Source organism: Eumetopias jubatus, unplaced genomic scaffold, assembly GCF_037043125.1.
Source record: "Eumetopias jubatus isolate StellerSeaLion01/CBP00866 unplaced genomic scaffold, mEumJub1_p1.0 scaffold_15, whole genome shotgun sequence".
NCBI classification, from domain to species: Eukaryota; Metazoa; Chordata; class Mammalia; order Carnivora; family Otariidae; genus Eumetopias; species Eumetopias jubatus.
The window spans coordinates 42,842,703-42,855,851 of record NW_028274821.1 but is presented as its reverse complement, the minus strand read 5'-3'; the positions used below and the strand labels follow the sequence as shown (position 1 = coordinate 42,855,851).

Below are 13,149 nucleotides of genomic sequence, written 5' to 3'. Positions count from 1 at the left end.
CATTGCAGACCTGTTTCATCTAGAGCAACCTCAAGCCTTGATATCTGAAAGAGCTCAGTTTGCCTACACTGGGTAGCATTTTGTCAGAAGACTGCTGGCTGGGCAGACCAGATTTGGATGTATTAGCTAGTCAGCCTAATAACCCTGTACAGACTGTATTGATTTTCTAGGAGAGAGTTTATGAACTAAATAAACTTGGGGTTGGTGTCTTAATAAACTGCTTCTCTCAGTCTGTCACATTTAGTTACGGAGCTGTGCAGTTTAGGGGGAAAAAAGGCTAATTCTGTTACAGATTGTTCACAGCAGGGTCTCCAAATTAGCCCTTTGTTTTGTAATGCCACCTTGCTTGGGCTCGCTTTGAGCACATTTCTCAGTTTTGCCCTAATGAGTTGCAACACTGATAATGTGGCTGATGATCTTTCATTGATTTCACTATCACTTGCTTGTCTGGTAATTGATCCGTTGCTGAGCCTCTAGTTAATTATATCGGCTTTGACATGGCCCGGTCCATGGGGAATTTCAAGTCTTGCAGAATAACAGTTTTAATAAAAGAGTCTATTACTGCAGGTGCTTGCTGCTGCATGCCAGTTGATTTTTGTGTTGTGTGTGTGTCTGTGTGTGTGGTTGGGGCAGGGGGTTGGGGGAATGATACCTGGAAAAGAAGAGGAGTAGAGGACTGAAAGAAAGAAGGGGTGGGGGCTAGAAGAAGAGGAAGAGGGAGTGAAGGAGAGAGGAAGGAGGGAGGGGGAAAGCGGGAGGGCAAAGAGGCGAGAGAGAACACGCAGGCAAAGCGATACAACAGAGCCTGAGAGGAGCGAGGAGGAAGCTTGCTATTGACAGTGTCCTTAAGCCTCCCACAAATAACAGCCATTAGTGGGAAGGTCAGGAGCTGAGCAGGCAGCTTGACTGAGGCACTGAGTGCCACTTCAGAAATCAAGAGGCTAGCGAATTTTAGAGGGAGTTTAAGTGGGTAATAGCTAGCTGTAAAGGTACAGTCACTGTTGACAATTGACTCATAGGGGCTTTTCCTGCCCTCCCCCCTCAAGAATATTTTTATTGACCACAGGTGGACTTCATATATTTTAAGGCAACAATTCTTTGGGTTCTTGTTTGTTTCTTCTCAGATATTGAATTTGCTGCTTTTGAGACTTTTTTTGTGCTTAATGGTGGTGAACCGGAGGGAAGTTTAACAGAAAAGCTTTCAGGAGATGTCGGTTCTAGAGGGGAAGGCACATTTGTGTCAACATAGTGTACGTTTTCTCATCTTTTCTCATTGTCCACTAATGACACAGAGCTGCCATTGAAGCTCTTTTCTGTTTCTTTTGTTGTTTCAGAGAGTAAGGTTTATTGTTATTCTTGAGTTAAGAAGGAGCAAGGAGAGTGGTACATTTGTCCTCGATTATTTGTAGGTGGTTGAAGATTAATGTTCCTTACATTTTAAGTTTAGGAGGATGGCTTTTTCCTGCTGACTACTTTTATGAGATGACATGAATTTAGCTTTCCATTTTGAAGTTACTGTTTATGTACAGTGCATTTTGTTCAGTTTTGCTTTTCCATAAATAAGGTAGATAAACACTATCTAATAAATAGATGTTTTGTTTTAAAACTAGTTTAATTAAAAATACAACATGCTCCCCAGGTTATATTTCATCAGGCATAAAAAGGTTATAGAATTTTCCATAGAGATCTTGAATGAAAAATGGAATTTTTATATTCATTACTTTTTTCCCTGAAATGGGACAAGCTTTTTTTCTTCATCTTTTTCTTTTTTATGATTTGAAAGGATATTGTAGATGCTTCATCCAGGAACTTTAACAAAGGATTTTTTTCTATTTGTGAGCTATAAGAAAAGGTACACTTTTTTCCTTGCCATTCAATTTCTTATTACTTATCATCCAATTTAATAATTAATGACTGGAGAAACTGGATGTTAAATACTTTGTATTTATTTTGCAAATGTTTATTGTGCATCTTCTATGTTCAAAAAACTGCTAGGTTTATTTATTTACTTTTCAGAGTGGAAGGTCAAATTTCTATATACATTATTTTCTCTAGGAGTTTATATGTGGTTATAAATAGCCCAGCACATAGTATATGACTTTTAGGAGCTAACATTTAGACAACAACTGAGCCAACTTAACATTCTCTTACAGCTGAATATTTTTCTTTCTTCCAGTGTAATTAGAAAAAAAATGTTTAAGCAGAGCAGTTTACAAATGTTAAAGTGAAGACTGATATTGCATGTTCTACCCGAAAGCATTGTTGGGAAGATTTCCCTGGGAAGGGCCTCAGCTTCTCCTCACCCTGTGTGCCGTCCGTGATCATGGTGCTGCTTGGAGTGTGCATAAGTGTGTGTCTCTCTGTGTGTTTGGAGAGGGGTTAGTGCCAGGGTGTCATTCGGTGCCTGACAGTGGAACAGTGCATTTGACTCTTAGCTCTGCTATCCAATGACATGCAGTGGCTGAGAGTTTGAAGCTGATGGTTGGGTCTCCAGTGCTGCCTGCACACCTGACAGGCAGCTGTTAAACTGAGCAAAGGCAAGCTCGGGGAGTCACAATCTATGCATAAATGATAGGGGTATCTGTGCAGAAGGTGCGAAAGAAGCTCTGACCCCCTCCCTCCCCCAAATCTCCCCCTTCCCAAATGAAATGCACAGTTCAGCCAGCTTCTTAACTACACTACACTCCTGCTACTGGCTGCCAAGAGGCTCAAAAAATCCACCTTCACTTTTCAGTCAGAAGAGGCAGAAGTGGATGTGAGAGAAAGAGAGACACAGAGAGACAGAGAGCCAAAGAGGGCAAGAGACTTGACTTTAAGAGACTCCTGTACTGACAACTCCATGCAGTTCGGAACCAGAACGACTACAGCTGAACCAGGGTTCATGGGGACATGGCAAAACGCTGATACTAACCTCTTATTCAGAATGTCCCAACAGGTAAGTTACTTTCTTTTTTTTTTAAGAAACCTTGAATTGTTATACAGACTTTTGTTTCTGTTATTTTTCTTTTACAACATTTTTAAAAATTTGATCACTTAATAGGCTCTGTTTTGTCATAACTGTGGTGTTGGAATGCAGGGTTACTTCATGCTTTCCCTGAGGGCTCCTTAAAAGAAAAAGGGGAAAGGATACTGAAGTAAAAGAAAGCAAAGGCATTCGCTGCAAAGTTTCACACGATAGCCTGGGTCATGGGAAGACTTTATTTCTTTGTTTTCTGTTTAAAATTAAAAAAAAAAAGGCCACCATCCAAAAACTGTATCGTTCTGGCTGTATTAATCACTTCGTCAAAGTGTCTGCTATCTCAGAGTAGGTTCTGCAACCAGTCATAAAATGTAGGGGCCCCTCTGCACAGCCCCACTGACTTCACGGGGCTGGAAGCAGCTCGACTCCGACCTGCGGAGAGGAGGCTGTGCAGGAATCGCTGTCAGCGCCGAGGGTCGCGGAAGAGGCGGCGGTGTGCGTGGCGGGCCGTGCCGGCTCGTCCCCGCTCCTCTGCGCCGGCCGCGGCTGCCTGCCCGCCCGCCTGCCTCCGTGCTTGCCCCTGCGCTCCCGCCGGCGCCGGCGCCGGCTTGGCTCCCGCACACTCGCCGGCCCGCCCGCCCGGCTGCCCGGCCGCCCGGCCGCCCGCTCGCCCGCTCGCCCGCTGGCCGGCGCACTCACACTCGGGCGCAGCGGCGGCGTCCTCCCCAAAGCCGCTGCTCTGTCCGGGCCGCGCTGCAGGCGGCTGGGTGTGCTGGCTCTGCCGGGAAAGCCGACGTGTTAGTGCGAGGCCGGCGGCAACTGATAATTAATCACTGGAGCCGGCTGCTTGTACCATGCGCTTGGTGATACGCGCCCTGCACGCCCGGCTCCTCTTGCACAATTGCTGGCTCTGCGGCTCCGAGGGGGAGCGAGGGTGAGAGGAAGCGAAGGGAAACAACCCAGAAACTTTCATCTTGGACTGTGCTCAAGCGAGGGAGGGAAGTTCCCTGGTGCCTCCCTCCTAGACACGTCTTGCTGTTCAAAAGCCTACACCAAACCCACACAAAGCAAGAGTTAGCATGATAGTATCATCCACACAGCACGAAAGTATTACTGACAAATACAGTTGGATTTTAAGTAGATGGCAGTTGTTAAGAAATTGGTTCTGTTCCACTCATTGGAAAACAGATTTGCAATTGCTTTCTTTTTCTAAAACCTGTTTTGCGTGTAAGAGTTCATGAGAATTAAATACTTTATTGAGTTAATTAGATTTTTTAAAGTATTGGTAATGAAGGAAAGAAAACAATTTGGTAGGCTATAAACTACCAGAAGTTTAGAGGTACATCTGCAAAAGCCAGTGCACAGAGCCAGGCTGTGTCATGCCCTTCTACATAGGATAAATGCATTTGAATAAGGTGTATTTTGACATATCCTGTAGAGGGACCCTGATTACTGCTGATACAGTAAGCTGGGATTTAAATGCAATCAACATAAACCCAATAAGCAACTCTTTATGAGCTATTTCCCATTCTTGCAAGTTAAAAAGTTCATTTCCTCCCAGAGATACTCCTTGTCATCGTAGAGTGCTTTGAGGGGTGTGTTTCTGAGGCACATCCCTGCCTGGGTGGCTCTCTCCGTGCTTGTAACACAGGGTGTGCACTCACTGTAGGACCAAGCAACTTGTGCCGCACTTTAAAAATTAGTGTCACGTTTAGGGTTTTCCTTGAGTTAGGGAAGGTCAAGTGTGTGTGTGTGTGTGTAGGGAAAATTTGTTTAGGTCTCCCTCTAGCTAGAAAAGAGTTAATAAGACCAGATAGAGATAATGATCAATTGATAAATGGCTATTGAACCACATAGATGGTGTTAGATTGCTTCTTTGGCACTAGCCCATTTCGAAGTAGATTTGAATCTAAGGAGACTCTAAGTCATGGAAAACATTATAGCTAAAAAACAAATAAAAGTAAATGATATAAATGATTGATCAGAATTAGGAAAATAATTTGAAATCGCTCAGAGAAACTTGTGCAACTAAGCTAGTATGATGTCTTTGATCCAGTTGTTTGACTTTGTGGATATATAAAGATCTATTTTGTCTCTACCTGTGTGCATGCATGTGTCTTAGCATCAGTCGACTTATATGAAAAGAGTAGAAATATAGGGAGGTAATTTATGCATAATGGGTGCTATACAAATTACATAGTATTATGCCATTTATTAAACAGAGAAGTAAAATGGAGAAAATCACAATTTTAAAAAGTGTTGTGGTTTAACTATATATTTTTTATTTTTTGGTTTTAATGTAGTTATTGGCTCCCCCCCTTTTTTTTCCTGTCATGGTTACTAAATGTTTACCTCCTGTGCATTTCTGGAAAGCATGTAAAGAGTGTATGAGTGTATTTTTTTTTCTCCTTCAGGATGACATTTTAGTTTGTATAATATTGTGTAAACTTAAATTCAGACTGTGTAAATCTAAAAATATATATGCTGTACGTGTTATTAAAATATGTTTATTTTCTTTACCTATAGTTCATCAGCAGTGCTGATTCAGTGTGTGTGTGTGTGTGTGTGTGTGTGTGTGTGTGTGTGTGTGTGTGTCCGTGCGTGCACGCAGGAAGGACACTTCTTGAAATGATTTTCTTGAAGCCAACAGTTTCAAGGAATACTAGTTTCAGTATACACATTAAAGCCAGCTTTTGTTTTACTACAGGTAAAAGTTTGTCCAGTTTAATTAAACAGGCAGAATTCTGTATAAAGAGGTTTTTCTGTGTTATGATTATTTTAATTTCTAAGAAAAAATTGATTCAACTCTTGAATATAATTGCTTGGGTCTATTTTTTTATTTCAAAGTTTTCTTTAATAATATAAAAATGTAACATTTACCAGATCATTTCTTTAAATACTAGAAAAGACTGACTAGCAGGTTTCAAAACTGAGTTACAGAGAATTAACCACCACTATTACTTAACTACAGCAAAACTTGTAGCAGTATCTCATGAATACTGAAATTTAATAATCTACATTTGTTATCTTCTACAGGTAAATTAGGAAGTAGGGATATAAAACTCTTTGTCTTTTGTATGAGCAAAGTTGGATCTGCTTATATGTAAATCTGTCAGTCTGTCTAATAATAACAAAAAGACATCACAAACTGAAGCCAGTTTAGATTTGATAGAATTAAGTATTTGTCCCTTACATTCAAGATATGATAATTTTACCACATTTTCTTGCCTTTCTACATCTTTCCCATGTTTAAGTAAGATTTTTCAAAAAGGATGATTTTTTTTTTCCCATACAGACAAATATTTGATAACCTTAAAGGGCATGACTCTTGACTTCTGTAAAGGAAGTTCTTTTTTGAGTTACTTTGATCAGTGACAGGTCGAGAATGACCAGAAACCCTTTGCTCATCTTCTGTGTTAATCTCCTAGAGTCTAGAACATTATTTTGCCCATTTTAACCTCATTAAGTATTGTTAAAAGCAGAAAATAAGGCCAGCTTTTGGAACTTGTTTTTCTTTTTTCCTAATCAGGTTTTAAAAAGTGATTTTTCTATTTTTGTAAATATTTTGTGCATTTGAGGCAATATCAAATAAAATTCTTTGTAGCTACTTCAAGGGATGCAATAGTCTAATATATTTTGAAATCTTTTCAGACATGAAACCGTAACAGGTAAATGGTTCCAGCCCATGTTTTACACATTATTAGAGGCATTTACCTTTTATTATTGGTGAGGTATATTTAACCTGTTTCAAATAAAATGTAGATCCCTTAATAAGGTCTCTTTTCAGACACAAGTGAAATACTAAGTTAGAATTATAAATGACTCTGTGCATCATTATGTAGTAATTTAGGATTCACCCAATGATGTAACAAAATTAACAACATAATTTCATTGTGAAACTGTGTCTTATTAAAGAACAACTGTCTGACATTCTCTTACAGTTGCTTTATTTAACTTCATGCAAATATTATTAGTAGTGACATTTTTCTATTGTGCATTAGATTCTCTCATTAGCATGATGTGTTAGTTATCACCAGAGAAATCATTTCTTAGGTAGGTGAGGGGCAAACCAAGAAAGCTAAAAATTAAATCAACGATTTACATTAATACTAGAGCATCTGCTCACCAGAGATATGACAGAGTAAAGCAAACTTTCTTTCTAATATAAAATCTAGCCCATTTCAGAGAAATGATAAATAAAATATATTGTAAGAAATATATAATAACATTGCTGGAGTCCATTTAAAAGCATGTTTGATATGAATTTTTCTCCCAGTACTCTTTTAGTTCTTTCTTTTCATATAGGCAAACACAGTTTCAGTTTGTTGAATTTATATTTTAAAGTGGAAATGGTGGTTTTGTCTGACTTCCTACCTCCCCCCCCAAATAATTTAAATGTTTATTCACTCACAGTTTAAAAGGCACATATACAGTTTTATAATCTCATAAGTCAGATGCCTAATTGTATACTGTGGTTTGATTCTTCTTTATTGTCTGTACATTTGTATTCTAAACTCTATCCCACTCATGTAGACATCCCTTTCAACATGGGATGTATATTCTTATTTAATCAGAGCCCTGAGTAAAGCAGTTGATAGTTAATGGTCTTTGAAAATGACTTTCACTGCCAGGCATCATCCATCCCTAGGTTTCTGCACTTTTCCCTCCCTTTTTACTCCCCTTCTTACAGTTGGTGTGTTTTGGTAATCACGTCTTAAATTGACCAAACTTATGGTCTTGATGTGAAAATATTTACATTAGGAAGCATGTAATTTCAGCCTGTTGAATTACTAGGCTGCTACCTCCCTTTAAGTTCCCTTCTCTGATTTGAGTGATAATATGTTTTATTTTGAAGTTTTAACTGTAGACATATATTCAGATACAATTCTTAACATCCATTCTGATGATGTAACACTAAAATGGGACGATTTGAGTAATTGTTAAATTACAAACTGTAGTATAGACAGGTGCTTGTGTGTTGGCCTGTACTTTATAAGTCTGTGTATAACATGCAGACTTCACTTAACAGATACTGTTGAATTTGTAATGCAGTGGGAAAGTAGTGATGTCCTATACGTGGTATTTATGTACATAGTAATGCAAGCAAAGCATGCACAAACATTTTCTCAGATGGGTATATGGTATATGTTAAAAACCTGTACACTAATTTCAAGTTTATTTTCAACACAATACATTAAGTGAATTTGAACATAGTAGGTGATCATTTTGAAATTGTTTGTCTCTTATTTCTGTCAGCTGCAAACTGGTACTCTGTGTGTAATTGTTAATGTCTTGTGCTAAGGTGAGTCAAGCAACCACAGTTGAAAAACAAATCCCTAAAGGTGCAGATACCTTATCTATAATTGTAGGTATTTTTTATAATTATATTTATGAGTGTATCTTAACATTCAGTGATAAATCCAATTATTCATGCATGCCTTTATGGAAATCTGATTAATGTAGTGACAGTACAGATTTGGGCTGCCACAGCAGCACATCCTCCCACTCCTGTGTCAGGGTTAAGAGCCGCGGCAAATCCTCCCTAACTAATTAGATGCTGAGTAAGGCATCTCTGAGAAGTTGGGGCAAAAGTGAATGGGTCACAGCCAAAGCAGGATTGCAAGGACTCCAGTGATAGTGAAAGCATTCAAGTTTGCCAGGTCGTTGTGACACAGGGAGCTGATTCCAAAGGAACAGACCGTTACAGATAGGGAGCTCGCGTCATCCCCTTCAATGAAAAACAAAAATTCTAGTGCTTCTCTCTTCCCACCTTATGTGCATTACACGTATTTAAAGACATTTACAGTGGGCATCCACCCATATCAATCCGCAAAGGTTTTGAGAAGATTTTCCTTATAAACATGAATAGCTAATGACTCTGTACAGCCGAAGAGGTATTTTCTCAACTTGGGACTCTTGATTAGAATAGATATATCAAAAGGAATTCAAGAAGAAACTAGAATTTGCTTTAGCTGGTGTCCATAATTTGAATCCCAGTGTTTTAATCCATCTAAGAATTAACTCCTCTTTTCCCACAGAATATTGTCAGGGAATTTTGTGGGGTAGTAAGGAGAACAGAGTGAATTGTGGGATGACCTTTTCAGTGAGAAATTTGTCTGGGCCTCCCTGCTTGTTATTGTCCAAAGAACATGGAATATAATGGTTCCAAGATTTTCTTTCACATGAGATGTAGAGCCTGGTTTGTTATATGCATAGAATGAATTCTTCACCACGTGAAAATCCTCTCGTACCTCTGTACCTTTCATAGTTATGTTTTTGCCGCTACATAACCACCCTTCTTTAGGCCTTGGTCAGAAGATTGTTTGGGGATTGTAGGAAATGATTGATCTCACCTCTGTCTGCCAAAGCTGATGCCATTTTTATTTCCCGAAAAGCAGCTGGCTTCCACATTTTGCTTGGTGATCTTCATCCACTGAAGGATGGGGGCGAGGGGGGAGAAAAGGAGTCAAAGACCCTTTCAAGGAACTTTGACATCTATTTTTAAGCTTTTGAGAAATAAAGGAAAAGAGGTATAATTCAGGAATAACAGCCTTCCTATCCGGACATACAAGCAAAACACTGTGTGAAAGAGGAGAATTTTCTTACAAGGTAAACTAGTAAAGAAGCAAGAAGAATAAGTTGGAAAAAACATTCTGAGCAACTCAAGCTCTAAGAAAATTTTAATATGCAGATGACATCCCAAAAATGGTGCCTGGGGCTGTGACATCTATGGTACCTACATCTCACTGAGCATGCCTGTACTGCCTTCTCCCTCCCTGTGTTTAAAAGGAAGTTTAGAGAATAGGAAAAATAAAAGTGTTGATTCTTTTTCAATTTCTGCATTCCCCGTAGGAAGCCCAGCAAATTTCATGGTATACATTCCAACCCTAAGGTGAAAATTTATTTTATGACTGGAGTTCATTTGGATGAGGACTGTGTGCAGTGTCATTCCGTTCCAACACTCCATGTAGCATTTCATGCCACAGCGTCAGAGATGAGAAGAGACTGAGCGCTGTATCATTTCTTCCTCACAAGAGTCTTCCTTAATGGGGATGCTTGTGGAACAACAACGCATTACTCAAACTGGCTAGCTTAGAAATCAGATTCTCAGCTTATTAATCATCATTCCAATTAAAAAAAAAGAATCGATCCTTTAACGGCGAAATAATATCCTTTTGTTTTTCTTTAATTAAGCCCATCAGTTTTTCATTTCTCCCTGTTAAGAAAATGAAAATAATCTTGAACAGTAGGAAGTTATTCATTGAAACACTGATTCTCTTGAGCATATCTGACATCTTATTTACTCAGTATTTTTGGACTGCAGTGTTGTTACTTTGCCTACTGTCTTTAGGGTTTGTGTGTTGTTGAGGGGGAGGGGTTGATTTAAGTCTCATTTCTATTTGGTTGGAAGCAATTTACTTAATGACCTAAATACATGGTGAGTCTGTTCTTTCTTCCCATTTCCGTTTCCCGTAGACCTAGTTTCTTTCTCACTTTATTCTCCTTTCACGTCATTTCTCTTTTTATGAATTTCTCCTTACTTTCGCTGGCTCTTTTTACCCTAATATAAAGAAATGAAATGCTCTGAATATGACTTTTTGGTCAATACATCATTCTGGCAGAGGTACCGGAGAAGAGGTGCCACCCTCAGATGTGGTCCTCAGTGTGTAAGTGCTGACAGGAAGACTGTCCCGAGTTTTGCTATGTAAGGGTTCTGTAAGTAAGGGCATGATAAAAACGTGTAACCAGGGGCCCAGGCTTATCGTTCAGAGGTGCTGAAAGGCAGCTCAATTTGATCCTTCGCCTGTGTGAGAAAGTACTTAGCTGAAAAGAGATTTTGCTTTTCTGTTTTTCTTTTTTAAAAAAAGTTATTCTTGGATTTATCATTTTGTACAGTTAGACTTACATTGTACAAGAGAGCATTTCCTTAGAAGGAGGAAAACATGTAAAGTTTTCCTTCAGTAGATGGAAGGTGTGACTCTTTGAGACAAACTGCAGTTAGTAAGAGTTAACTGAAACATTTTAAAAAGGAATTAAAATGATGGCAGGACTAATATTAATGGATGACGTTATGAAATTGAAATTGAAAATATGCGGTATACTTAACACAATGAGGATTCACTGCTGTTTTGTTTTTAATAAATTTTAACTCATTGTCTTACATGGCAGAGACATTGTTAGAATCGACAAGATTAAAAAATATTCTATATAGGAAAAACATAGCCTCACTATTATACCTGCTGTGCTTTTGTGTGACTGACATGAATTTTTCAACTTTATTAAGGTATCTTTAAGTGGCTATTTGTGCTCTAAACAGTTCTTCAGGACCAATATTTGATGATCAGAGAGCTTGAACTGGGGGGTTTGAAAAGAAGAAATTTTAGGATAATGAATATTTTACACACCAAAAATAATTACTTTCAGTTGGCTTAACATAATAACAAAACCAATATTAAAATGAGAACCTCCATTAGCAGGGTTTTAATAATGTTTGTTTTCTCTTCTTTTAAAATTTAAGCAAGAAAGATTTCGTTGACTTAAATCATTAGGATGGCTCTTTGGGGCACCTGATCAGGCACAGGTAAAGAGAACTGCCCACTACCGTGCCCTCTGCCGGTGCTAGACAGCACTGGCCATGACTGGGAGGCCACTTGCGAGAGGTGGGAGAAAAATTATACAATGAGCATATTCATGAAAGTGTCCCTTGAGTGAGAATGCCTGCAAACATTCTCTTTGTTGACCTCATGTCAAAACCTAACTCAAGGCAGCTAGGTTATCTGCTACTTTATCTAATACTGCTTTTCTTTTATTCTTTCTTTTTTTAGGTATAAAATTAGAGTACCAGAAAGAATCAAAATCAAGGCCTTCTCTAGACTTTGTGGAGAGACTTACTATGTTGCTATGGAACATACTAAAGATTCAGATTGTCACATGGCAGTGCATTTATATGGGGTGCATAGACATGCAGAAAGTGTACACCTGTCCTTTGGTTGGTTGTGGGAATTAAGGGATTTATTTCTAGGTCTTTTGAGGATTTGTTCATGGTTGCCTCAAATGCAATGAGTGTGTGGATGGCTCCCTGCTTAGAAGGGATCCCCCATTTTAGGAAGCTCACTGTAATGGTTCCTTACACTTAGTAGCTTTTCTGTTCCTTGAGCATAGCTTTTTGGTGAAGCTCAGTGTCATTTGTTTGGAAATAGCTTGATTGGATTCTTATTTTGTGAATTGCCATTTTCAATTGGTGACAAACTATAGTTCTCCTCATACAAGTTAAAACTAAGCTGGGATGGAGATACCAAGGTGAGAGTCTTTGACTCAAACTTCAAATGTCTCATCATTTCCCTTCCAAGCCACTTTTTGTTTGTTTGTTTTCTTGAGCAACTCTGGAACTGAATAAATCTTAAAATATGTTACCAATTCTATTATCTACTAAATAGAGCTCATTGTGGGAAAGAATTTTTCCATTTTTACTTTATTTTTGACATTTATCATAAATTTAAGTGGGAGAGGGTAGAGGTAGAAGTCCAACATCTGGGAGAGTTTGTTTCAGTGGCCAGCCTGGAAGCCTGAACCCTGGCTTCATACAGGTGAGACATGTTATGGGAATAAAGGCCTTATGCATTAAATGAGCCCCGCCTGCCTGTCAGCTTGGTTTTTCATGCACCATTGTTGTTCAAATAAGAAAAAGAGAGTGTTCACAGCCTGTGGTGAGATTAGAGTAATGGAAATGAAGTGTTAATCTGTTGATAGCAAGCACATCTCATATCCTGCATCCTGGGCCACATTCATGCGTGTATAATATATTCCAGGTTTTCTCATGGTCACAGAAGCTTGGATGTTCACTATATTAAAAAGACCCTTTTGGTAAAAGTGAGAAGTTGGTTATTTTAACTTGTGCAAACAGTTATTTTTATTAATTTCTCAATAAACCAACCAGTCAAACCTGCCTTCTGAGTGTTCTGATAACCTACCGTTCTTTTCTTTTCTTTTTTTTTTAAGATTTTATTTATTTATTTGACAGAGAGATAGGGAGAGAGCACAAGTAGGCAGAGAGGCATGCAGAGAGACAGGGAGAAGGAGGCTCCCCGCTGAGGAGGGAGCCTGATGCGGGACTCGATCCCAGGACTCTGGGGTCATGACCTGAGCCGAAGGCAGCCGCTTAACCAACTGAGCCACCCAGGTGCCCCAAC

The 13,149-nt window shown here is 39.0% G+C and overlaps 1 protein-coding gene across 2 annotated transcripts in view; it reads left to right on the top strand.

Annotated features, from left to right (window-relative positions):
• The first annotated feature begins 2,839 nt into the window (after window positions 1–2,839).
• BNC2 (basonuclin zinc finger protein 2) overlaps window positions 2,840–13,149 on the top strand; it is a 285,410-nt gene continuing 275,100 nt past the window's right edge. For both annotated transcript variants that reach the window (XM_088018876.1, XM_028107323.2), the window contains exon 1: window positions 2,840–2,935. In XM_088018876.1, the coding sequence (XP_087875002.1) occupies window positions 2,840–2,935 (96 nt within the window). The remainder of the gene's footprint in view (window positions 2,936–13,149) is intronic.